This window comes from Capricornis sumatraensis, chromosome 16 (assembly GCF_032405125.1).
Source record: "Capricornis sumatraensis isolate serow.1 chromosome 16, serow.2, whole genome shotgun sequence".
Classification (NCBI taxonomy): domain Eukaryota; kingdom Metazoa; phylum Chordata; class Mammalia; order Artiodactyla; family Bovidae; genus Capricornis; species Capricornis sumatraensis.
The window spans coordinates 30,004,799-30,030,469 of NC_091084.1; the positions used below are offsets into that span (position 1 = coordinate 30,004,799).

The following is a 25,671-nucleotide window of genomic DNA, read 5'->3' on the forward strand; positions in this document are numbered from 1 at the left end:
CCATCTGTAAGAAGATGCTCAGGAGAGGGCACAGGCATCCCCACCACACACACAGAGCTCCCTGGCAGACCCCTCCTGCTGCCTCTCTTGTGGGGAGCTGGCCTTGGGCCCAGGAGCTCCCTGAAAGCCACCTTGAGCCCTGGTAGCTGGGACGTCCTTTCGGGGTGCAGCGCTCGGGGACCGTGTGGGTATCTGCAGGTCATATCTGAGCACGAGGCAGGGCAATAAGGCGGCTTTGACGCCTGCCTGCCTTTCTTACCGTATGGACCAGTGTCTCTCATGGTTCCTGGGGCCTCAGTTTTCTCTCCTGCAAACTAAGGAAGCAATCCAGCTCCGTCTGCCCTGACTGGTCACAGTGAGGACACCTGAGGCAAGGGGTGTGCAAGTCCTTTGTAAGTGGGGACATGTTCTTCTCCTTTGTAAATGGGGGCATGTGTTTCTGTGAGGGTGGAAGTGTGTGTGCATGTGTAGAGAAAAGTCAAGTATACTTGCTTGTGTCTGTCAGCGTGTACCTGACTGTACATTTGTGTCTACACAGGGCAGGAAAGCTTTGGCTTCCTCTTGAAGGTATTAGCATCTCACCCAGGTCCTGGGTGCCTTCCTTTTCACCTGAATTTCCTTTTAACCCCCCTAATCTCCTGAAATCACTTTCAAAAACATACAACTACACTCCAAAATAAAATCACAGTAATCAAAGGTAAAAGGTTAAAAAAACAAAAGGTAAACCTATGCAAGGAGAAACTATAGATTAATTATTTACCCACCTTTCTAATCAAAAAATAAAAAAATAGAAAATCACAAATAGAAAAGTCAACTAGAAATGATTTATAAATTTGAATTATATGAAAAGAAAACCTATGGTATAATAAAAACTAGAATAAAAAGGCAGGCAATGAGCTGGCAAACACCTGCAACCTATATGAGCAAAAATGGTTATTATCTTTAATATGGAAAGAGCACTTACAAATCAATAAGAAGAAAACCATGATCTACCCAAATAAAAAATGTAGAAAGGACATGAATTGACAATGATCCAAAGATGCAAAAAGCCAAAAATCACATAACACACAACAATAATCAACCTAACTAGTTTAGAATCCAACTGACAGAAAATGAAAAATATATAATATCTTAGATAGGCATGTGCACAAGGGAAAAATATATGCTACTCATAATGCTGGTGGAAGTGTAAGTTGGTACAAACTTTCTGAAGAGTAGTTTGCAAATGTGCATGCAAACCTCAAAAATATTTATACTTTTTGTGATCTATGGATTCCTATAAAAATTTATACTGAGAAAATAATAAAACAATGAGCATAAAGACTTTTATGAAGAGTTCTCCATGAAAAATTATTTATAATGGTAAAAAACTGAAAATAGATTAAATATAGAACAGTTCAGGGACTGGTTAAATAGATTATGTATATAGGCACTCAAGATAATATTTTAAAAGAATATATGATGTCAACTCTATTTCAATAAAAAGAATATTTAATGGTGTAGAAAAGTGCCTACATATACTACATGAAAAATGGAGATTATATAACATTTTATAAATTTTTATCTTAATTTTATAAAAAACAAAACAAAACCATAGTGTACGTGCAGGTCAAGGATTGGAAGATTATACCCCAACACACTGCCAGTGGTTATCTTTAGAGAGTGAGAATGCAAGTAATTTTTATTTTCTTCTCTATTCTTCTATATGTTTATAGAATTTTCTACAATAAAATTGTATTATTTTGATAATCAGAGAAAAACAGCAAATGTATTAAACTGGAAACATTTCTAACAGGACTCAATGCAGCTCTGGCTAGCCTTAGCCAGCCCCAGGGTGTAATTCCTGGTATCTTGCACCTTATGCAGTTTCCCACATTTATTCTGAGAATTCTGCACACACAAGGTCACGCATTCCAGTATGTATGCACACACTCAGACTCAGACACACGTGCATCTGCCTCTCATCCCACAATCATTCCCACAGTCTTGCTTCATCCCATGTACATGAGTGCGTCCTCAATCCTGGAGCTCTTTCATAAATGAATTTGTGATGCAGTTGCTTGGAACCTGGAGTATATTTCTGTAAAACGATCGCATCCCATAACCACAGGTGGTGGTTAGGTCCCCTGGCTCCTTGTTCAGCCCAGTCCTTGCTTTGCAACATGGCTGAACTGAGTTCTCATCACGCCAGCACATCTGCCCCCCACCCGCAGGAGAGAGGTGGTTCCTCCACACTTGGGACATGAAGGGGAAGGAGGGAGGGTCCCCAGGTCTGCAGTAGCAGGAGGAGGGCATGGGGACCAGGGGCTCTGCTCTGGAGCCTGGGAGAGGTGTCCCCCACCAGTGGACTGGGGCTCCTGGAGACTGAGTTAACGAGGACGCTCTGCTCCCAGACACCAATCCCTCTGAAAGACTTCATTATCAGAGGAGGTAATGCATGTACAGACCCAAGCTAGAGAAGGAGTTCCCACCCTCTCATCACTTTATGGAGGGAAATTTGCCCAGTGTCTAAGACTTCACCATTGCTAGGCTGCTAGCAATTCATTCATCAAATGTATGTCCTGGACAAGGATGTTCCAGGCAGTGTTCTATGGCTGGGGACCTGAAGATGAAAAGATGCCACCCTTGTCCTCACAGGGCCCCGCAGACCAGTGCGGGAGACAGGTGAGTGAGCGGGCAACTGCTGTTTAACACATTCAGCGTGTGCTAGAGGATGAAGAACATGCCGTGGCTGGTAGGATCAGTAGGGGCAGAGGTGCAGGGGTGTGAAAGGCAGAGCAGGTGTCCAGAATGGTGACCAGCCTAGTGTAAAAAGAGCCTGGAAGGTATGTGTGTACTGAGGGGAGGGGCGGGGGTGGGGGCAAAGAGGGGCAGAAAACACAGCTGAACACGTTAACTGGAAAACTGTCACACACACCCCCCAACAATGACAGAGTTTTTAACCTAACATCTGCAGACCCCATGACCCAGCAGTTCCTTTCACAGGCCCAACAGGAATATATACACCAGAGCACCAAGAGACACGGAGTTCACAATAGCACCAACTGCAGTAGCCCCAAACGGAAAACTATTCAAATGCCTGTCAGTGGAGAATTATAAATAAACTGAGATATATACATGTAATCGAAAACTATACAGAAGTGAGAGTGAATAATCTCTAACCACACACAACAATATGGATGAAATTCACAAATTCAAACTAATGTTGGGTCAAAGAAGTCAGGCAGATTTTATATATATATATATATATATAATCCCAGGGACGGGGGAGCCTGGTGGGAGGTCATCTATTGGGTCGCACAGAGTCAGACACAACTGAAGCAACTTAGCAGCAGCATATATATATATACACATATATAATGCACACATGTTTACACACATATAATGCATGCATGTATACACACATAATGCACGCATGTATACACACATATAATGCACGCATGTGAACACACATATAATGCTCGCATATATATAATGCATGCATCCATGCGTGCTCAGTCACTTCAGTCATGTCCAACACTTTGAGACCCCATGGACTGGAGCCTGCCAGGCTCCTCTGTCCATGGGATTCTCCAGGCAAGAGTATTGGAATGAATTTCCATGTCCTGCTCCAGGGGATATTCCTGACCCAGGGATCAAAACCAAATCTCCTGCATTGCAGGCAGATTCTTTACCCACGAAACCAACTGGGAAGCCCATATATATTGTGTATTTGTACTTCATATCATATTCATCTGAAGTCAGGATGATGCTTATACCCGTAGCGGGAGGGTGGTGACCTTCTGGGGTGTTGCCCTATTTCCTGCTCTGGGAATCCCCCCACTCAGTGCCTGGAAGTGCTATGAAAATTCATGGAGCTGTACAGTCATCATATGTGTACTTTCCTGCATGTGAAATAGTGACAGTGAGGATGGAGAGGAGGGGGCGGAGTCACTGAAAAGACATTACTGGGCTTCTCCTCTGGGAATAGAGCTATGGCCTCACTGGCGAGGAGTGGGGCTGCCTATGGCTCAGAGGGTAATTCAGAAAGACTACAGGAAAGCGGAGAGCGGGGGACGAGATGATGACACAATTACCGAGCAATTTCAGGGCAGCTTTCTGGGCTGTCAGAAGCTTATCTGCAGGTGCTGGGGCTGCCGTCACATCACTAGTTGCTGAAGGAGAGAGAAGCCAGCCTTCTCCTGCTCCCTGATCTCCCCCATCCTGAGTACATCTCTCAACAGTACTCACACCCCCACCCCCGGGAGCATCCCCTCTGCTCCTCTCACTAGCCTGGAAGCATCCCAAGGGCACGTGTTTCTTTGCACTTGCTCTCACAACTAGAACAGGTATACTACAGATCAGCCACCAGCAGAACTCTGTGACTGGGTGGCTGGAGATAAGGAAAGGGGCAGAGGGGAAGATGCCTGTTATGGGCTGTGGGTGCATGGCCACCTGCATGAGATGAGAACCTGGATGAGAACCTGCCCTCATCCTCTCCTCCCTCTTAGCAGCCCTTGGTGGAGGGCAGGGGCCAGCCCCCCGCACTGTGCCCCAGTGCCAGGAGGCTCCTTACTTTAAACTCCCAGGTTTGGGAAGGCAGCGCCCAGAGAGAGATGCCCTGGTCTTCCCCCAGCTGTCCCCCGTCTTTTCCCCTCTTTAACTGGATCCATGCTGGGGGGGCCACTTGGGGCAGACCTTCAGCAGCCCTCTAAGCCCAGACTGGCCATGCTGAAAAGCTGAGTCACCTCCAAAAGCCATGGGCTAGCGAGTGCTCAGTCCAGAGCTCTGGGATCTGCTAGGAGCTTCCTTGGTCAGCCAGACCAGAAGAGCTAAGGCCCTGTCCTCCCTCTCCCACCTGCCTGAAGGAGACCCCTACTCAAATAGGTTTGTGATAATCTTGCAGTCCCTGGAACGGAGGACTGACCCAAGATGGACTTGGGTAAGGCTTCAACCACTCTTGGGTGACCGGTGCCCATACTTATCCATGAATCAAGTCAAAACACAGATACAAGCAGCCCCAGGATTTGGCCCAGAAGCAGCTGATCTATAGGGTACTTTCCTTTTCCCCTGCCCTGCTCAACATTCAGCCCTGGGCCCGCTTACCGGCTGGCCAGACCCGGGGCTGGAGCAGAAGATGGTGTACTTGCGGATCACCCCGTTGGGCTTGGTTGGGGGGAGCCATGACACGACCACACTGCTGGCGGATGAAGGAACAGCCTTGATGCCCGCGGGGGGACCTGGAACTGAGCAAGGGGAAGGTGGGGTCAGTTTAGCAAACGGAGGAACAAAGCCTTTAGGAAACAATGACAAGGTGGAGAGAGTAAGGCAGATTAATCTGGGAGAGCTCCCTAAAGGAGGCATTTTTGAGCTCTGGTTTAAAGGAGGAGGTTCTAGCATGGCAAACAGGTGAGAGGATAAAGGTGATCATTAGGCGCTTGGAACAAAATCTCTGAGATGGAGGTATTGGGAGCGGCCAGCTGCAGAACTCTTTGGCCGGAACCAAGAACTTAAGATACACAGGAAAGAAACAGAGCCCATAAGGAATTCATCTTGATCCCAGTGGTCCTAACCTGATCCCCTAGCCAATGCTCTACTAATTAAGCTTGTATTTAGGCCAGATATACTGGTCACTTTGCTCTTTTTGGCCTGTGAGCTCCTTGAGGCTGGGGACTCTAGAGACTCACAGAGCAGGCCTCCTCCTGAGGGTCAAAGGTCAGTGGTCAGCCAGTGGGTGACTATGCTTCCTGCCATGTACTCGGGATACTGCCCTTGGGGTGCTAGGCAGGCTCCTTCTCTTTTCAGGAGGGAAAATCTACTTTAGAATTGGCTGAGAAACCCATCCCAAGTGGATCTGAGCCATATGGATCTGAGCCATGTGACCTCCCCTTGCTCCCGTGCTGGGCCTGCCTGGCCTGGCTGGGACCCCAGGGCCTGGAGCCTAGCAGCATCCTGTTTCCAGCCCATACTCTCCTTCATCTTTTCCTTGTATTGCTGTAACTTGTCTTCTCTCCTGGGAGCTTTCATGCTCCTTTGAAGGTTGTGATGGTATCCTATTCAACTTATTTTATCTCTCTGAGCCTCAGTTTCTCCATCTATATGGACATAACAACCACATTAAAGGTGTGTAGTGAGAATCAGTGCTAATTATGATAAAGCACCTGGCAGGGTGCCTAACACAGAAGAGACTCAATAAATCATAACAGTTAGTACTTTTGCACTCCCTTCCTGCACTCTCAGCTTTTAACACCTACCACAATTTTTAAAAAAGCTAATAAGTGGTCAACAATTCTAGGTTAAATAAAATAATTAGAAACAGTATCATCGATCCAGGGGCCTGAGCCCAGAAGCTGGCAGGCATCCTTGACTCTGCCGTTCCTCACAACTACAGCCTTGCCATTTACTTCTGCTAGAGGTCTCTGCTGTTTTGGGATGCAGGGGGTGGGTGTCTATGGATGGCCACTGGGGCACCTGCCCTGTTCAAGTCTTCTCTGTCCTTGCACACTTCTTACCAGTTATTAACAGAAATATGTTGGAATCTCCCACCGTGATTGTAGATTTATCTATTTATCCTTGTTGTTCTGTTGGGTTTTGTTTTTGTGTATTTTGAGGTTATGTTATTAGGTTCGTAAAAATTTACAACTGTTTTATTTGCCTGGTAAATTAAGTCTTTTATCGTAACAAAAGTGTCCTTCTAAGAATGATTTTTGCCTTAAAGCATACTATATCTGATATTAATATTCCAGTTTTCTCTTAGTTTTGTATAGTACATCTTTTACCTTTATCCATGCTTAACTTTTCTACACCTTTATGTTTTGATGTCTCCTAAAAACAGCACATATTTGAGTTTTGCTAAACTGCTAGCCAGTCTGGCAGTCTTTATCTTTTAACTGGAGAATTTAGCCAATTTATCTTACTACTGATACATTTGGGTTTAACTATCCCACCTTACTGACTATTTTCTATTTGTCCCAGTTCAGTTCAGTTCAGTCACTCAGTTGTGTCCGACTCTGCGACCCCATGAATTGCAGCACAGAGGCCTCCCTGTCCATCACCATTTCCCGGAGTTCACTCAGACTCGCGTCCATCGAGTCAGTGATGCCATCCAGCCATCTCATCCTCTGTCGTCCCCTTCTCCTCCTGCCCCCAATCCCTCCCAGCATCAGAGTCTTTTCCAATGAGTCAGCTCTTCGCATGAGGTGGCCAAAGTACTGGAGCTTCAGCTTTAGCATCAGTCCTTCCAAAGAAATCCCAGGGCTGATCTCCTTCAGAATGGACTGGTTGGATCTCCTTGCCCACCTACTGTTTTCCTTTCTACTGTCCTTTGTGCCCTCCTTTGGACTGTGCATTAAAAGAAACTGTTTTCCCCTTCTATTTGCTATTATGCACTCTTTCATAACTTTTAGATTATGTGAGTCTCTGACTTACCAAAGTCTAGTAACTGCCGCTTTTCTTCTCAGATAATGCAAGGACTTGGAATTTCCATTTACTGTCTCTCAATTTACATGCCATTGTTATATATTTTAATTCTGTAAATATTTGGACACCCCTTTCAAGGTAATTACATCATCATCATTTTATGCAATCAATATTGATTTCAATTTACCCATATATCCACCATTAATTGCTCTTCTTTCCTTTCTTCTCACATCACTGAGCTTCTATCTGGGATCCTTTTCCTTCTAGTTAAAGAATACCCTTTAGTATTTCTTTCAGGGCAGCTATGTTGGTGATAAGTTCTCTCAGTTTTTGTTTGTCTGAAAATGTCTTGATTTCACCTTAATCTTGAAAAATATTTTTAAAAGGTATAAAGTCACAGGTTGATAACTACTTTTTTTTTTTCATACATACTTTAAATATCTCATTGTGTTGTTTGCTGGCTTCCGCTGTTTCTGATAAGTTAGCGGACAGTCTTATTTTTGCTCCTTTGAAGGTAACTGGTTTTTTCATCCTCTGGTGGCTTTTAAGATTTTTCTCTATTTGTTTATTTTTCAGTAGCTTTATTATGATAAGCCTAGGTGTGGACTTTAAGTTATTCCTTGTGAAGGTGGTAGAGCTTCTTGCATTTGGGCTTGATATCGTTCACAGCTTTGAAAAGTTTGCAGACACTTTATCTTCTCATCCATTTTCTTTATCCTCTTTGGGCTATCTTCTCACATCTTCTATGTCCTTGATATTCAGAATGTGGTCCATGGACTAGCAGCAGTGTCGCCTGGGAGCATGTTAGAAATGCAAAATCTCAGGTTGAACCCTAGACCCACTAAATCAGAATCTAAATTTTAACATGATTCCTCAAGTGATTTGTATGCACAGTAAAGTTTGGAAGTCATTGCTCTATGTCTTATTCGCTCTTTTATTTTCCATTCATTCGTCCTTTTGTGCTTCATTTGATATTATCTTCTGACCTGTCTTCTAGTTCACTAGTTATCTCTTCAGCTGTGTCTAATTTGTTATTAAGCCCATCTAGTGAGTTCTTAATTTCAGATATTAGTAGTTTTTGTTTCTAGATGTTTTTATTTCACAGCTTCCAATGCTCTTAAAATTTAATGAAACCCATTTGGAACTCTTGCAGAGCTGCTGCTTTTGTCTTTTTCTGCTGGCGTTTATTCACATTGTCCCCATTGTTTTTATGGTATGCCAGACACACTATTTGCAAAGTTGTTTGTGGAAATAATTTGAGGTCTCAGATGATATAATCGTCCTAAAGAGAGAATTCATGTTTGCGTCCAACAGGCGCCTTCAATCTGGGACACTAGCAACCTGAGGTCACCTCATTCTAATTTCTAGGACTGAGAGGATCTGAGGCTGAGCTGTTTACTTTTGGTCCACTTTTAGAGTTCTGCCCTTCATGATCTCAGCTCAAAGCAGGCTGGGGTGGGGAGCAGAGGAGGGTCCGCGTGGTAGCAGGCCCTGGCCTCCAGTGTATGTCTTTCTGCCACTGCTCACCTTCTCAGTCACTGCCTCTAGACTCAGCAAGCATCCCCCAGGGGAGCAGCTGTCCCAAATACCAAGATCACCTCCTGGGTCTCTATTCTCCCCTGGATCCTGGCCCAGTAACTCTTCACTTTCTTGCCAGCTCTCTGATTACCTTCAAGCAAGTGTGTAAAAATATTTTATTCAGATTTCCTAGTGTCCTCAACATGGAGGAGAGTGGACTGGAGTTACACTCTCTACCATTCCTGGAAGTGGAACCCTTCGATACATTTCCCTAAACCTGCACCTCCTCCCTTCATCCTCATTGCTGCTGCCCTTCCACACACCTTCCTTTTCTTTGCCTGGAGGCCCACAGGTTCTAAGAGGCCTCTCCCAACCCAGTCCTTATCCCCTATTCCCTTCCCATGACCAATCCTCAGTGCTTCTACGAGAGTTATCATCTAGTTCATGCCTCTTCCTCAGTTACAAACCTTTAAAGTGGTCCTAAGTCCAACCCAGCGTTGCACTCTGAGGCCATATAGATAGGTCTGGTATTCACAGGGCAGATGAGCAGCAGGCAAGAGGTTTCGAGCTAAAGAACTGAGTATAGCCAAGCCAGCCTGAAACCAAGCTCAGACTGAGAGATCTGGACTTAAGAAGTGAGCTTGAATTGATATGCTTGCATTTTATCTTGCTTTCCTCTAAATTCCCTGTCAATTTTTTTTCCTTTGGCAAAATCCTGAGGGGGCCTGGTGGGGGTGGTGTGTGGGAAGTTGCAGTGTCTTCTGATTAGGATATTTGTCCAAGGTGCCATGGCAGAGTTGGAACTAGAACGGGGATCTGTCTGCTTTCCAAGTCAGCTGAGTAATAACTATGACTGCTACCTACAAACTGCAGAACCGGTGGCGGTGGAGCAGTAAATGTGGGGTGGGCTCGCTCGCCTGCCTACTCCCCTGCCATCGTTTCTCCCTAATCCTTGCAAACAGAGTCTCACTCTTGCTTGGGTCACCCGTGCTCCTCCACCCTTCAGAGAAAGCCGTCTCCATCACCCACGCCAGAGGATTTATCATGCTTAGAGTAAGTCAGCCATGATAATTCCATTCTCCTCTCAGTGACTGGCTTCGCGAGAGGCATATTGCCCTGCTGTTGTTGATGGGAAATGAGCATAAGTCTGCTGAGGGGGTTTCTGGGAAAGGTTTCTTTTACTCCCAAGAGACGCACGCCCATAGGAAGAGACTGCTTCCCTCTGAACTCTGTCTTGTCTGGCGTGATGCCTGGAGCTGCAAGCATCTTGAAATCATGGGAGGAACAGCTGACAGGCTGAGGATGGCAGAGCAGAAAAGATGGGAACCAGTGAGTTACCCAACCCCAGAGCTGCCCTACGCGAGACTTCTTGTTATGTGTGATAATAAATGTGCTTATTGCATCAATCTTTTTTTAGTTGCATTACTCACAACCAAAAGCTTCCTAACTGACACAAATGGTGTGATGGAAAGTATAGAGGTTGGGGAGGCAGGAAAGCTCTCCTTTGCCACCCATCAGTTTTGTGACCTGCAGCAAGTTGTTTTAGCTCTCAAGGCCTCCGTTTTCTCATCTCTGAAATGGAAATAATACCCTCCCCAAAGGGCTATTGGAAGGTTGCTGCTGCTGCTCAGATGCGAGTCGTGTCTGACTCTTTGCGACTCTATGGACTGTAGCCCGCCAGGCTCCTCTGTCCATGGGATTCTCCTGGCAAGAATACTGGAATGGGCTGCCACTTCCTCCTCCAGGGGATCTTCCCAACCCAGGAATCAAACCTGCGTCTCTTACACCGGGAGGCAAATTCTTTACCATTACCATTCTTTGCCACCTGGGAAGCCAGGTGCTGGAAAGTTAAATCACGCTTATGATGGCACATCACACACATGTCAAGTTATGACCATTGTTCTGGATGAGATCTCATCTGACAGTGGGTTCCTTTCGGCTTAGGCTTCCCCCAAGGGCACCTGGGTCCACCGGAAGTAGTCATTTCATTGCCAGCTCTGGGTAAACCAACTACCATTTGCCAGCACCTGACATTTTAGAAAGGATTCTATGGTTAGGCTGTTTCTTACATCTAGATGAGGCGAACCAGCTGACAGGTTTTATCATGAGGAAACTGAGGGGCAGAGAGGTTAGTGACTTGCCAACAAGTGGCAGGGCTGGGGCACCCATATCTGCTCCTCCCACTCCATGAAGCTGCCACCTTAGGAGCCTGGCCCCTGCTGTGTGTGCCCCTGTGACTCCATAGGCAGCTCTGGGCGGGGGGGACAGCTTCTTGGAGGGAGGGTTATGCTCCTCGACTTTGGGTTCCCTCCTGGGTCTCACCTTGGTCAGTCAAACACGTGGAGATGCTTCTAACTCAGGCCTTTGGAATTGTTATGGTTGTTTAGTCACTAAGTCATGTCCAACTCTTCCGCAACCCCATGAACCATAGCCCACCAGGCTCCTCTGTCCCTGGAATTTCCCAAGCAAGATTACCAGAGTGGGTTGCTATTTCCTTCTTCAGGGGATCTTCCTGACCCGGGGATTGAACCCAAGTCTCTTGATTGGCAGGTGGATTCTTTTTCCACTGAGCCTCCTGGGCAGCCCCCTTGCATCAGAATAGGATGCAAGAAAGTCTGGAGGTCTGGGTGGTTAATTTCTAGAGGCCAGAAGGTGCCAGTGTGTATGTGTGTCCCTGAGGCCCTTGAAAGGCTCCGAGCACCATCCCCGGTAGGTCTCCACACAAGAGCAGGTGGCTCTGCCTGGAGCTGTCCCAGGAAACCTTGATGCGGGGATTAATGACAGGAAAAGTAGGGCAGGCAGGTTGGTAAATATTTAATTGCTAAGAGCTTAAGTGGGGGGAGGGGGCTGATCTGATGGAAAGGGAGGGACTTAGGGAGAGTGGGGAGCATTAATCACAGTTAGTCCCGTCACCAAGTCACCAAGCTGGTCTGCACTGGGAGAGGTCCACTATCACTCCCAGCCTGAGTTGCCCCTCTGTAACTCCTCTCACCCCTCCAGCTCCTTCTGCCAAATTGTCTGGATAGGACCTAGACCACAGGTCTCTGTATCCGTTGAAAAAACCAAGGCTGAATTGGAAAGAGACCAAAATGCCAACCTTGGTTACTGTTTATGAAGCACCCACTGGATGCAAGCATGTCATATCAATTGACTCTTTAACCACATTGCACCTGGCTAAGGAGAATTAGAATCGACTAAGTGTTGGGGTTGGCGGGGTGAGGAAGGAAGTGGAAGAGGAGCCCAGAGCTGCAAAGGGTCACATATAGTACCTCCTCTCCCCAGTGAGGCCCCTTGAGGGGTACAACTCTGACCTGGGTCGGAAGTCTGACCCTTGTCTGGACCTGATCTCTCCTGGGCTGACTCAGCTCCCAGCCTCTCCCCATCTGGCTGCATCACTCTACCCTGGGGGTTTGGCTCCTTATCTCCCTTTTCTTCCAGGGGCGGGGCTTTGAGATCACAGATCCAAATGCAGGCACATCCCAGTCCTGAGAGTGTCCCCCCAACCACACACCCATCAGAATCTAGGGCCTGGCCCATTCACTCTGGGGCCTCTGTAGCATGATCACCAAGTCCCTAACCCGGGTGATGTTCCCATTCCCGGCATCCCCAACCATCCAGAGAAGACCATGCTGAACCCTGCAGGGGAGCAGATGCCAAAAAGAGGATGCTCTTGGGATGGGGGTGGGAGGAGAGGCTGTATCTAGCCTCTGACCCCAGTGCTGCAGGGGGAAAGGGTTATGGTGGCTTGTATGTTTAGGCATGAGTCCTGGGGCACTTCACCACCACCTGTGGTAAGCTGTACTCTTCCAAAGCAGCGCTCCCAGAAATCTCAGTCACCCTTGTTGTTCAGTTGCTAAGTCATGTCTGATGCTTTGAAACACCATAGACTGCAGCATGCCAGGCTTCCTTGTCTTTCACTATCTCCCAGAGTTTGCTCAAGTTCATGTCCACTGAGTTGGTGATGCTATCTAACCATCTCATCCTCTGCCACCCTCTCTCCTTTTGCCTTCAATCTTTCCCAGCATCATGGTCTTTTCCAATGAGTCACTCTGTAGAGAATTAAGGGATAGGAGAAAGGACGGGGCTCTGCTCTCCCCCTTAACTGTGGGTGGGGTGAACAGTGGAAGGCTGGAGCAACAAGCCCTGGGAGCTGGCCCCGAGTGCCGGGGCTGGGTGGGAGGAGCGCACTCACCGTCCTCCTTGGTCTGGATGTAGAGCACGCTGCTGCGCACGCCATCCCCGGCCTGGGTGTAGGCCAGCACCTGCACGCTGTAGTTGGTGAACTTCTCCATGCCTCGCAGCTCCACCCGCTCCCGCGTCGTGGTGATGTTCTGCATCTCACCCCACTCTGCCAGACATGAGCATCCTCTGAGTGCGGCCCAGGCTGGCCAGGCCAGGCCACGGTCCCCCAGCCACCGCCCCTCCACCAGCCTGGGCTCGGACCTTGACTCCATGGTGGTGGCAACGAGGGGGACCTTTCACCTCAAGGTCATGGTTGCAGACTTGTGACACTGCTCCTAGGCTGTATCTCTCCCCAAGTGGCCCAACCAGGGTGACCCACAAATGCCAGCTGGGCCTCAGCCCCTAGTCAACCCTGTACCAAATTCAACTTAATACTCTCTCTATAAAATATTTCTACCTCTCTCTCTCTCCGAACCTCACTTCCCTGTTCTCCACCCACCCCTCTCTCCATGTGAGGGACCCCAGGAGTGACTTGAACCCAGAAGGAGCCTTGGCCAGGTGGACAGTTGGCAGCTGTTTCTCTTGGCTGCCCAGCACCTCTGAGAAATGGAGTATTTCCTGCCATATCAGTAAACAAGGATTTCACAATCATCATTCTAGCCCTCTAAATCCTTGAATCCCTGAGCCCTACAGGCACCCAGGAAAGAGAAGAATACCTGGGTGACAGGGCAGATAGGTTGTAGCCATTCCCTACAGTAAACACTGAGGAGCTCAGGATGTAAAAAAAAATGCAGGATAGTGAGCTGCATATGAAAGGAATGATTTCCCTGAGTCCAGACTCTTGCATCTTCCCATACACAGAAAAGGGCTAAATTCCTTAACTTGGAATGTCTGGCTTTCTTTCATTCACAAAAATACTTTTGACCTTCAGACTACCTGGCCTTTGTGGCAAAACTTCTATATAACCTCCCCCCACCTCCTTGGAGCAGTTCTCTCAGGGCTACTTGAGATGCTATCTCCCAGGCTTGAAGTCCTGAAAATTCCCACCCGAAATATTAATAACTCTCAACTTTCAGGTTGTGACTGCTCTTGAAGTAGACACCTCCTCGGGCTCTCGGCTCGCATAGGCAACAGATCCAGGTGGTATGACCTGTGACAGGCTGGGCATACCTGGACTGGCACCCTGAACTCTTGAGAGGATAAATGGTTAAGTCCCCATTCTCTTCCCCCCACATCAAGGACATCTTGTCTGCAAAGAACCCGTAGAGAGAACATAGGTGAGGCTGCTGGAGTGACAGCCGTGGCCGGGAGGGCCAGGCCTTCCTCGGGCTCAGCGAGGACCTGTCACCCTGGATCTGCGAAGAACTTGCTGTAGACGCTGAAGAGCTTAGGGAGAGCATCCCGTGGGACAGCCAGGGTCTCAGGAGGAGGAAAGAGGCTCCTGAGCTGACAACCGTCCCCCTGAGACTACTGGGATTTTTTAGAAAACAGCCCCAGACACTAGCTGAGGACAGGCCATGCAGAAGACAAGTGCCAGCAAACCCACCCTGGCACCTCGTGAGGGACCCGGTGCAGGCAGAGGCCTGGTCTTGGGCCTAGCCGCAGAACGGCCACAGTCTGCCAGGGTCCAGAGGGTGAGGACTCCAGGCCCAGCCTGAGGGGACTCCGGGCCAGTGGAGGAGGGCCTCAGAGGCCCAAGAAGTGGGACTTTCCTTTTCCAGGAGGTCAGAAACCAGAGGGGACCTGTCTAGGACTAGAGCCAGAGAAAGACGCAAGAGGAGGGCAGCCTGGCCGTCAATTCCGGGGCCTTTGGAGACTAGCGAAGCTGATGCCTTCCTCACCTGAGGGCTGAACTGGGGAGCCACAGGGTTCGAAAAGGGGGAGCGAGTTCTGGAAAATGAGGACCCTTCCGTTTTGTGGCTCAGCACAGATGAGATGAGGCCATCTCATCGCATAAGGCCTGGGAAGACCTGCCGGCCTCCGCACTCCTGGAGGAGAAGGTGGAGGCGTGGCAGGGAGAGAGAATTCCTATCAGCAGTGCCTCTGTGCAGACCAGAACCTGGGTGGGGGCCGGGGAGGGCAGCTGGCCCAGGGGGCTGGCTGTGAGCTGGAGTCCCAGATTCTCCAGGGGAGAAGGAACGGGCCAGGCGACCAGTGGCAGAAGGCTCAGGATATGGCGAGGCAAACTCGCGTCCACAGTTTGGGATGCTGGGCCTCTGGCTTGTGTGACTTCCTGGTCCAGGGCTCTGCTGCACCAGTGGGCAGGGGCTGCTGTGTCTGTGGGGCTACGCTGGCCCCTCCCGTGGGAAGGCACCCAAAGGGCTGGGCCACTGTCTTGGCTCTTCTCCCTCTGCCGTTCCTTCCCCCAGCTCCACTGTGCATGCTTCCCCGCTCTTCTCCAGGTCCTGGGCAGCTCAGCTGCACAGAACACAGGCCTTGCCATCCATCTGGCCAAGGGACCCTGCTTCCTCCTCTCACCCCTCAGTCCTAGGAGGTGACAGCTACCTGCTGGTGCTAGTCCCCGGGGCCCCAGCTTCCCTCCACACTCCTCCAAACGCGGCGCCTTCATGAAAGTCTCAGTTGCCCCGTTTGAGTATACCACCTGTTTCCTGACTGACATGGCCACAAAGTCCTCGTACCAACACATTCCATTAGAAAAGCCAATGTGTCCCTCTCACCCCTTAAGCCACTGCCCAACATCTTGCTGAACAGGGGCAGCTGGTGTCTGTCCCCAGCAGAAAGGTGACCGTGCACACCACCTCTCACTCTGGCCCCTGGCTCTGCCACGGGAATAACAGGTGCAGGAGAGAGGCTGGACCTCCGCTTGACATCCCACGGGAAGATGCTCAGCTCTAAGTGTGGGCCTCCAGCAACCCCTGGACTCTCAGCCCACGAGCCGGCCACCACCCCCAGCAGACTCACCCCCGTCAACGTAGAGGGACCAGAAGATGACCCGATAGCCTTTGAGGACGCCATTGAGAGTGCTGCGTGGGGGCTCCGACCAGGAGATGACGGCCACGTCGGAAGTGATGGACAGGGCCCGGACGTTCTCGGGGGGCTGGCTGGGAACTGTGGAGGGGAGAGCCAAAGGGCCTGGTCAGGGAGGCACAGGACAACCCGCACGTGCAGGCAGGACCCTGCAGCCTGGCCAGAGGAACCTCGGCTCACACAAGTGGGAGGCCCTCCCGACTCAGTGAGTCTCGAGAGTTTGGGCTGGTGGCTGCGAAGGGATACCAGTCTCCTTCCCTGAAAATCTGGGTGAATAGAGATCTTTCCAGCTTGGTTCCTGGGCTCTGGCTGGCATGTTCCTGATTCTGGGTAAGTGCTCAGGGAAGAAGGTGACACACTCCGGGCATGAGCTCCTGGGGGTTCACCAGTAGGCACCATAGCCCAGGGAGCCCACCTCCACTGCACGTAACAGAATGTGGAAGACCAAGCCAGCCCTGGGGGGAATCTGTAACTATGCTCTTATCTGATGGCTGCCAGCCATGTGTGTCCCTGCCCCTGTGCCAAACTGAAGGGAAGGAAAAGGAGGAAAGAAGCTCTCAAATAACCCTGGGGCAGGAGAGAAGAGGGCCCTCAGACACCTTTAGGACTTCTGGAATCACTGCACTTTTGTCCCTTGTCCCTGCACCCAACACACCGAAATGCGCTGGGTGAGGGAAAACACTAAGACCAGCCTGGGTGGCCCACCCTGCCTTTAACCCTCTGCATCTGAGAACTTCACCTAAGTCCCAGCCTCTGGGGGTGGCCCAGCTGCAGCTCGCCCGTCTGAGACGAGAGACAGGAGCGACACCAGGCCCCAAGGAGCCACCTGGGCCAGGGACAACTCTGGTGGCACTTCCACTGGTTTCCGAGGAGCTCGGGGCCAAAGGGAAGGCCACGTCTGCTTCGCTCTGAGTGGGAGAAAGGAGGCACAGGCTGGATGGGAGGTAATTAGATCCCATTGCCCCACAAGAGGCAACTCTAATTTTTATGAGCATTTAAATGATAATACATCATCCTAACGATCCTCTCTGAGAATGATTATTGTTTCATATTACTTAGGTGTAAAAATATAAGCACCATGTAATTAGGGACCCAGTGTAATAAACTAATACAGATCGCCCGTTCGAACAAAATGAAGGTAATATAATTATGGAAAAGACACTATTGCTAAGGCAGGGGCCCTTGAATACCCCAGGAGGAGTGCTAATATTGCCAGGAAACGATCAGGATCTGACAGGCTAACGAGGGCCTTAATTAAGTATGAAAAACTGCTGAGCAAATGCTGCTGGAAACTTTCTTCCCCCTCTCCTCCTTTGTTTGGAAAATGTCTCCACAGCCCATGCTGATCTCTCCCTGTTGGTGATACCAGCCCCCCTGTAGCCCCCTCAAAAGCAAGGGATGTGGGGCCCTCATGGAAGCAAGGGTAGGCCTGGCCAGGCTGGGATGGTCCTGGAGGATGGAGTTTAGTGTTTGGTCAGGTGTGCTGATATGGACTTGGGGCAGCTGTTCCCCCTGGAGGTGACTTCCCTGAGCATCCTGCATCCATGTCGTTTGGTCTTGCATCCAGCCTCACTCCCAAGCAAGAGGGTAACAACAGGGTGAAGCAGAAAAGAGTATGGGATTCAGGGTCAGGTCTGGATTTTGACCTGGGCTCTTCTTCATCAGATGGGCAATTCTGGACAGGTTCTTAACCTCCGTGAGTCTTGGGTCCTTTTATGGGCAATAACCTGGCTGTTAGTGCTCAGGTTCTCACAGGCGCTCCGTGCACGAGCAGCATCAGCATCACCTGGGAATTTATTAGACACGCACATTTTTGGCTCCCACCCCAGACCTGCTCAAACAGAGCTCTGGGGGAGGGCCCAGCAATCTGTTTACAACCCTCTGATGTGCGCTCAGGTTTGAGAAGCACTGTGTCAGAGTACTGCTTGGGATGGCACCGCTGGTACTTAATGGTGACAAGCTGGTCTTCCTCTGTCCGGCCAGGCTTGTGGCCAGCAGTGGGTGGTGGGGGATGGGCTGGTGAGGATGTGGGTTGGTGGAGGGGGTGAGGGAGCGGATGGTGTGTCGCTCAGGTGCTTCTCTGGACCTCTCTGCATTCTATGCACCTTTCCCCGCTTCTGTGTTCTCCCTTTCCCCCAGGGGCTCAGTGCACTGACATCTGCTCCCTCTCACAGCCTAGCTTGAGCCCCAGAGCAATTAAATGGGAATCTCTGGGGAGGAGGCCAGGCATCAGGATTTTTAAACTCCGCAGATAATTCCAACTTGTAGCCAAAGTTAAGAACAACGGATATGAGTTAATCTACTGGTGTTAACCTTCTGGTGTTTCTGACCTGATGCATCCTCCCTCCCAAGGGTGTCTGCGTTTTCAGAGAGAATGAGGTAGGGAGAGGACATTGCTTAGCAAAAGGAATGACTCTCTAATGGTAGAATTCTGGGTATCTGGATGGCCATGGGGCAATGGCACCATGTTCCCAGGGCAGTCAGTTCTCTCCCTTTGCTCAGAAGGCTCAGACTCAGTGACAGGTTTTAATCTCATATCTTGGTCTTAGGCTGGGGTATCACTAAGGAAGCTCTATGTATTCTGCTCTTTGGGGGGCTGTGTCCAGCCTGGCTCCATCTCCTGGGGTGGGTATCAAGAGTCATGTCTCCTTTCGTTTCCTGGCATAAGCTCAGGTAACAGTGGGCTCTTCTCTGTGCTTGGAGAGCAGGCACACTCCTGCTGCCTCTTAACCCTCTCCTCCTGAGAAACCAGGCCCCATCATTCACTCAAAGTTGGAGTCCTCTCCAATCCTCAAAGAATTCAGTTTTAGAAACTGGACTCCAAATCCTTTGTCCACGGACCTTGGGACTTTGTCACTCCACAGCCTTGTCTCAGGTCCCTAAAACAGATGGTGGGCAGCTTCTAGCTCAGAAGTACAGAGGTAACTTGGCTTCTGCCCCTTTTCCAACCTGGAGGGCCTCAAGGAGGAGAAACAGGACCCAGGGTGTAGAGGAAAGAGCTTGGGGAGAGAGATCGGTGAGGGGCCAGGATGAGGCAGGAGGGAAAGGTGGAGGGAGAAGATGGATGGAGAGTCAGAGATGCACAGACAGGCACTCAGACAGACCAGCAGCTCAACAGAGAGACCGATGGGGAGAGCAAAGAAAGTGATGGATAGAGAGCCAGCCAACGGATGGAGAGGCCCCGAGGCCTAAATGGACCAAGCATCCCTTGAGAAGCCAGTGGGTGAGAGGAGATAGAGGGATCCACAGGATGATGGGGCCCAGGGGCAGGGAAGGGCCCCCAGCCCTCCCTGGCAGCCCTGTGGCTCTGCCCACAGCTGAGATCTGTACCCACTACCCTCTACTGGCGCCCTCACCATCCTCCAGGGTGGTGGCATTGATCTCGCTGGATGAGGGCCCCGTGCCAGCCCGATTGAAGGCCTGGACCACCACGCCATATTGGGCGAACTTCTTGAGGTTGTCCAGGGTGTAGACCTCGCTGTCCCCGGTGGCCTTCATCTCCACGATGCTGTACTGCCCGTTGCTGCCCGGGCTGTTTTCTCTGTAGCCGATCTGGTAGCCACGGATGACGCCGTTCTGCAGCTCCTTCTTGGGCGCCTGTGAGTGTGGGGTGGGAGGGTGGTGTGGGGAGACAAAGACACAGTGACATTCTGAGGGGATGCTCTTAAACCCAAAGGCAGGTCATGTCACTCGCTTGCTCCCAAGCCTTCCGAGGCTCCCATCTCACCCAAAGTCAAGGCCCAAGGAAAAGCAACCCAAGTGTGCACAGACAGGTGAATGGATACAGACGATGTGGTCCATACATGCAATGTGATATTATTCGCCCTAAAAAGGAATGAAACTTTGATAAACTCTACAGCATGGATGAACCTAGAAAATACATTAAGTGACATAACCAGACGCAAAAGGAGCAATACTGCATGACGCTTCTCTGAGGTGCCCAGAGTTCCCAAATTTACAGAAACAGAAAGTAGGACAGAGGTTACTGGGGGCTAGGATGGCTGGGCCAGCAGAGTTTCTGTTTGGGATCACGAGAAAGTTCTAGAGATGGACAGTGGTGACGGCTGCTCAATGCTGTAAATGTACAATGCCACTGACCTCTACCTATGAGCATGGTTAAAATGATCCGTTTTATGTACATAAAATGGTATGGTACCACAAGTTAAAAAATAAAAGAGTCCTTGACTTTGATGCGAGCCCAGCCCCTCTTGGAACGGGACTGCCCTTGACATCCTGGCCAGTGGCTGGGGTGCGTGGAGAGCCTAGGCCTGAAGCCGGCTTCTGGATGGAGGGACAGAGATGGAGTGACAAGGAGGGTGACGGGGGGACCTCGGAGCTCTGCGGGAATGAAGGGCTGATCCCAAGGGGGTAGGCCAAGGGAGAAGACTCCACTGGCGTTAGTCTTGGGGTGGAAAATGCACTCTCACCCCCAGCAGGAACCCTGATACACAACCAGCCACACACACAGGTGTTCTGAGAGAGAAAATATCAACAGGGAAACAGAGACACAGACATTCTCGCATATGATCGCACACACACACAGAGGATCTTGATACGTGCCCTTACATCTGGAACCATGCACACACACATCCAGACCCATCAAAGCAAACATCCCAGTACACACCTACCCACGGCCAGAAACATACAGACTCACAAATAGAAACCAGCTCCTTTAAAGAGGGGACATGCCCATCTATATACTGAGAGAGAGCACACACACCAGTACATAGAAAAACAGCTTGAATCAGGGTTTTAAAGACGATGCAGTTAATTTAAAAGCCCACCTTTTACTGTACTAAAAAATAGTGTGATCAAAAACAATTAAGTTAGTAAAACAGCTCATTTTTTAAAATTCAATGAATGTTTTAAATGAACTGCATTTTTCAGCTCACTGTTAACTCAATATAATGAAGTTTTAAATTTAACTTAATTGTTTTGAACTCACTAACTAGGTGTGTGTGTATTTAATTGACTTGACTTTTTGCTGATGCCTGAATAATGTTTCTCTCTGCACTTGGACAGTCCTGTTTGCTAGTTGGTAAGAGGGAGAATTTCTGAATATGGGTGTTGTATCTACACACTCAGGCTTCCCAGGTGGCTAAGTGGTAAAGAATCCGCTTGCCAGTGCAGGAGAGGAGGGTTCAATCCCTGGTGGGGAAGATTCCTCTGGAGAAGGAAATGGCAACCCCCTCCAGTATTCTTGCCAGGGAGATCCCATGGACGGAAGAGCCTGGCAGGCTACAGTCCATTGGTTCACAAAGTCATACACGATTTAGTGATTAAACAACAGATAATCTACACACTCACACACTCAGGCACTTATTATAGACACAAACATATCTTCAGAGTGTTCTTGTCCTCACACTGACATATACTCTATTACACATCTGTGCAATATACAGATATATACAGTGATGTATACAGCAGTGCACAAAGACACACACCTACACACCTAGAGCCGCCTGCACCACAATAGTCACATCAACATACACTGGCAGAGGCCCTGGGTAGGCATTCAGGCATACCTTGCTACATACATATAGATATTCACACATTTTTACAAATCTTGACATATCTTCCCTCCCTCCATCTCTCTCCCTTCTCCCTGTATGGCCCCACCCCCTTAAACAGGCACACTCAGGATTTAAATCAATCTTAACAATATTTCTCTGAAGCATTAAGAAATCAATAGAGCTGATTGCAAATTTATGTCATAAAGCAGTGGTGATCCATCTCAAGGAAAGAGTCTTAAAATGAAGTGACTTATCTTTCAAGTGCATCTTTATTTTTCATTAATCTGTTTCTTGGTGTTAAAAAAAATTCCCTTGAGAAGTCAGCCCCAAAATTTATTGATAGGCTGGTTCATTCTGAAGTTCTAACTTTCTAATCAATTTTATTTTTCATTATGAGACTTTGGAGAAATAAATCTGATTCTAAATTTTTATCGCCCTCCGGGTTGGAGCTTTGTAGCCAAATGTCTCAGAGGTTTACACGCTTATTCATTCCCACCTCCTCCTCCAGGCTTCCTTGGAGTATTCTTAGGAAACGGATGCAGAGTCAGGATGCAGATAAGACTCGGGGTCTGGACTCCAGGCTTCACTCCCAGTTTCTGAGGGAAGCTCTGGAAACCAGATCTGAACCTGGAGGGAACCAGGGCTCCAGGTATCTATCTACCAGGAGGGCTGGTACCCAGGGAGGACCAACTGCCCAGCCTCTATCCCACTTTTGTCCTGGTTATTTCTCTGGGGCGGGAAGGAACCAGGCTCTGCCGCCGCGTGTGCGTGTGTGTGCGTGTGTGTATGTTTGTGTGCGTGTGTGTCTGTGTGTGTGTCTGTGTGTGTGTGTGTCTCTGTGTGTGTCTGTGTGTATGTGGGTCTGTGTGTGTCTCTATGTGTGTGTGTCTCTGTGTGTGTCTATGTGTGTGTGTCTGTGTGTGTGTGTGTCTGTGTGCGTGTGTGTGTGTGTGTGTCTGTGTGTGTGTGTGCATGCCAAGACATATAGTCTTTTTTCCCTTGTTTTTTTTAAAGAATTGTTTAATTTTTGGGCCACATCACACAGCACGTGGGATCTTAGTTCCCTGATCACGGACTGAACCCGGATCCCTTGCAGTGGAGGTGTGACGTCTTAACCCCTGGACCACCAAGGAGGTCCCAAACATACAGTCTTTTTTAGGGAAAATACTACTAGACCCTTTTGAATCTCTCTGACTCTCAAGCCTACCTTGAGGGACCAGGAGGAGGACTAAAGTGCCTGGACTTTTTCTACCAGGAGTTAGAGTCAGAAAATGACCTTGGACTCAGAGCCCAGATGTAGATGAGGTAACCCCCTAAACCCTGCCGTTCAAGAAGAAGAGCATGAATGGGCCTCAGGAAACTCTGTGTTCCTGACCTCTGGACAGTGGGCTTCTGCGGGCGATATGGCTCCAGACTATGTGCAGTGAAGCTCTGCACCTGGCATGGCTTGAATGACCACGGCGGTCACCTTGCGTGGCCTCCTCTGATAGGAAGGAGAAATATCTCTTCTGTCCATTCCACAGGAACAGATAAGTTAGTGCGAGAAAACACCCCAACACTGGAAAATGCAACAGGAAGCCATCGGAACGGGCAGCCCTTCTGCGCCCACACCAGGGATGTGGTGATGAGGCCAGGGTTTCCCAGGAAAGCGTTCCTCGGTCATGCTCAAGGTTATGCTGTTCCTCTGCCCTGCTGTGGAACTGCCTCTAATATTTCCCATCAGTGACAGTCTTCGGATACCTTCTAGATCTATAAGTTTCTTCCCCTTAGAAATGGCTGTGGCACCTAATGGATTGTTTTCTCTACCGCTCCCCCTCCCCCAGAGTTAGGGAGGGCAGTTATTTTTTCATCCTGATTTTACAGAGGAGGAAATCAAGAAAAGACCAAGCTCCCTGTTGAAGTCTTGACCATGAGAACATAGGGTATGGTTTCACCCTACTTCCCAGCTCTAGTCACAGGGCCAAGACAAGGGTGAGACCCTGTCATTCCATCTCCTGTTATCCATAGAGCCCCTTTGAAATGTACACAAAATCAATTCCAGCTCTAGATATATTACAACCTGTGGGGTTTGTAGGACAGACCAGCATGGTAAAAGAATCATCTTCTCTCCCTGGCACTGACAAATTCTTCATCCCACTCCAAGCACAGGCCTCCATCAGAAAGCCATGGTGGAGAAGGGAGTGGGGATCGGTGAGGGGACCAGTTCCTCTATCCTCCTCTGTTTCCACTCCTTCAACCTCATGTATTTAGCAATAAACAGGCATGGGCATTGCAAGACACCAGACACTAGCAAGTCTGTTCGGGCTTCATTTGAAGATTAAGGATGGGGAAGGGAGAGAGGCATTTAGGGGAAATGCTTTTGACTTTGCTTACCTTCCAGGTCACTTGGATGCTCTGTGAGGTCACTGGCTGCAAGGTTACATCCATGGGAGGCCCATCAGGAGCTGGGGTGGGGTCAGGAGAAACAATGTTATGAGTCACGTCTTGGAAGAAAAGAGCCCTATGCCCTCGGTCCCATCCTTGAGCTGGAGGGCTGCTGCAGAGAAAGAAAAAGCTTGTCTAAGGCAGCAGAGAACTTCTGTTTGAGTCCCTCTTGAGATGATCATAGGGTTTAAATTTCCTATTCATTCTCCATAATTTGCTGAAAACATAGCAAATAATGACTATTAAGTATGACTCCACATTCAGCAGGTTGGCAAGCTTTTTTTTTAAGTTTGATAGTACAAAGTGCAGACCAAAATATGAAGTGGCAGGAACTCTTATACACTAACCATGGGAGAGAAAGTTGGCACAACACTTTGGAAAACATTTTGGCATTCTTTTTTTCCTTTCAGTTAAAGGGAGAAGTTTGTCCATCTGATAAGTCTGTAATTCTGCAACTGTTTCTATTCCTTGGATGGGGAATGAAAATAGCCAAATCATACAGCTATATTGAAGCTCACAAAAAGAATCTAGACTACAACAAGGAAAACACAAGAGAATATATGAAGTATTATTTCATGCATGCATTCTATTAGAACAGGCAAAGCTAAACTGTATGGCTATGTGTACATATACTAGTGAAATGTATGAAAAAGAAAACAAGGAAGCTGGGATATTTGTTACTTCAGGGGGAAGGATGGGGTTGTGGTTGAGAAGAGGTATATAGAAGGCCTCTGGGAAGTGATGATGAGTGTTGGTTATACTAGTTTTTGCTTTATTATTATTATTATGTGTAAACTGCACATGTATATGTACTTTTTGGTATTAATTTCTATTTTGTAATGACAGGTAAGAGAAAATACAATAAGGGAAATCTCTCTTAAATTTTCAGGAAAACTTCATGACAAAAGTCACAGAAGATAATCCAGGGCACTGGTACCCCCATCCTTTGCAGAGCTGTCCTTGCCAGACAGGCTGGGGCCAGTGGAGTGGAAGCAGAACCACGGACAGCTCCTGGGAGCATTGCGTCTAGAACCCCATTTGGAAAAGGTCAGGCATAAGAGTCTCCTGATCCAGAGGGAGACACACACACCTTGGAATCTCCCCCCTCTCCTCTTCTATTGCAAATCCACTGCCAGTGGACAGGGTGGGTGAGGGCCCCAGATGTCCCTGATCTCCGAGCCCATGGGCAGGGGTGACAGGGCGAGGTGCTCACCAGCCTCCTCAGTGCTGATGGTGAGCTCCTTGCTCGGCTCGCTGCGGCCAATCTTGTTGAAGGAGTACATGCGGATGCTGTACACGGAGGCCGGATGCAAGTCCACGATGTTGGCCTGGTTGATGGTTGGGGAGATGTTGCGTGTGGACTGCTTGAAGTCCCAGGAATCTGGAGAGAGGACACCCACTTCTAACCTCAGCCAGACAAACTCCAGGACCCCTCTCCAGCCTCAAGCAGCAGCAACATCCTAATCTCAACCTAGATGCCCAGAGAGGTCCTGTTTACAGAGACGGCAGCAAGATAATTTCAGAGAGAACTGTTCTGTTCCATGAAGTTCAAGAGATCAAGGGAAACCTGAGGATGGGAACAGGAAGTCCACTGCTTGGGGAATCAGGAAGCTTAACCCTTCTCTACCCAGGGCCGCCTGGTAAACTC

The 25,671-nt window shown here is 49.0% G+C and overlaps 1 protein-coding gene across 1 annotated transcript in view; it reads right to left on the bottom strand.

Annotated features, from left to right (window-relative positions):
• The window catches only part of DSCAML1 (DS cell adhesion molecule like 1), a 344,836-nt gene that overhangs the window by 16,068 nt on the left and 303,097 nt on the right, over positions 1-25,671 (bottom strand). The window contains exons 13-18 of the mRNA XM_068988151.1: positions 25,237-25,404; positions 23,973-24,043; positions 19,443-19,683; positions 16,021-16,167; positions 13,109-13,264; positions 5,086-5,225 (exon numbers count right to left, since the gene is read on the bottom strand). Coding sequence (XP_068844252.1) covers positions 5,086-5,225; positions 13,109-13,264; positions 16,021-16,167; positions 19,443-19,683; positions 23,973-24,043; positions 25,237-25,404 — 923 coding nt within the window. The remainder of the gene's footprint in view (positions 1-5,085; positions 5,226-13,108; positions 13,265-16,020; positions 16,168-19,442; positions 19,684-23,972; positions 24,044-25,236; positions 25,405-25,671) is intronic.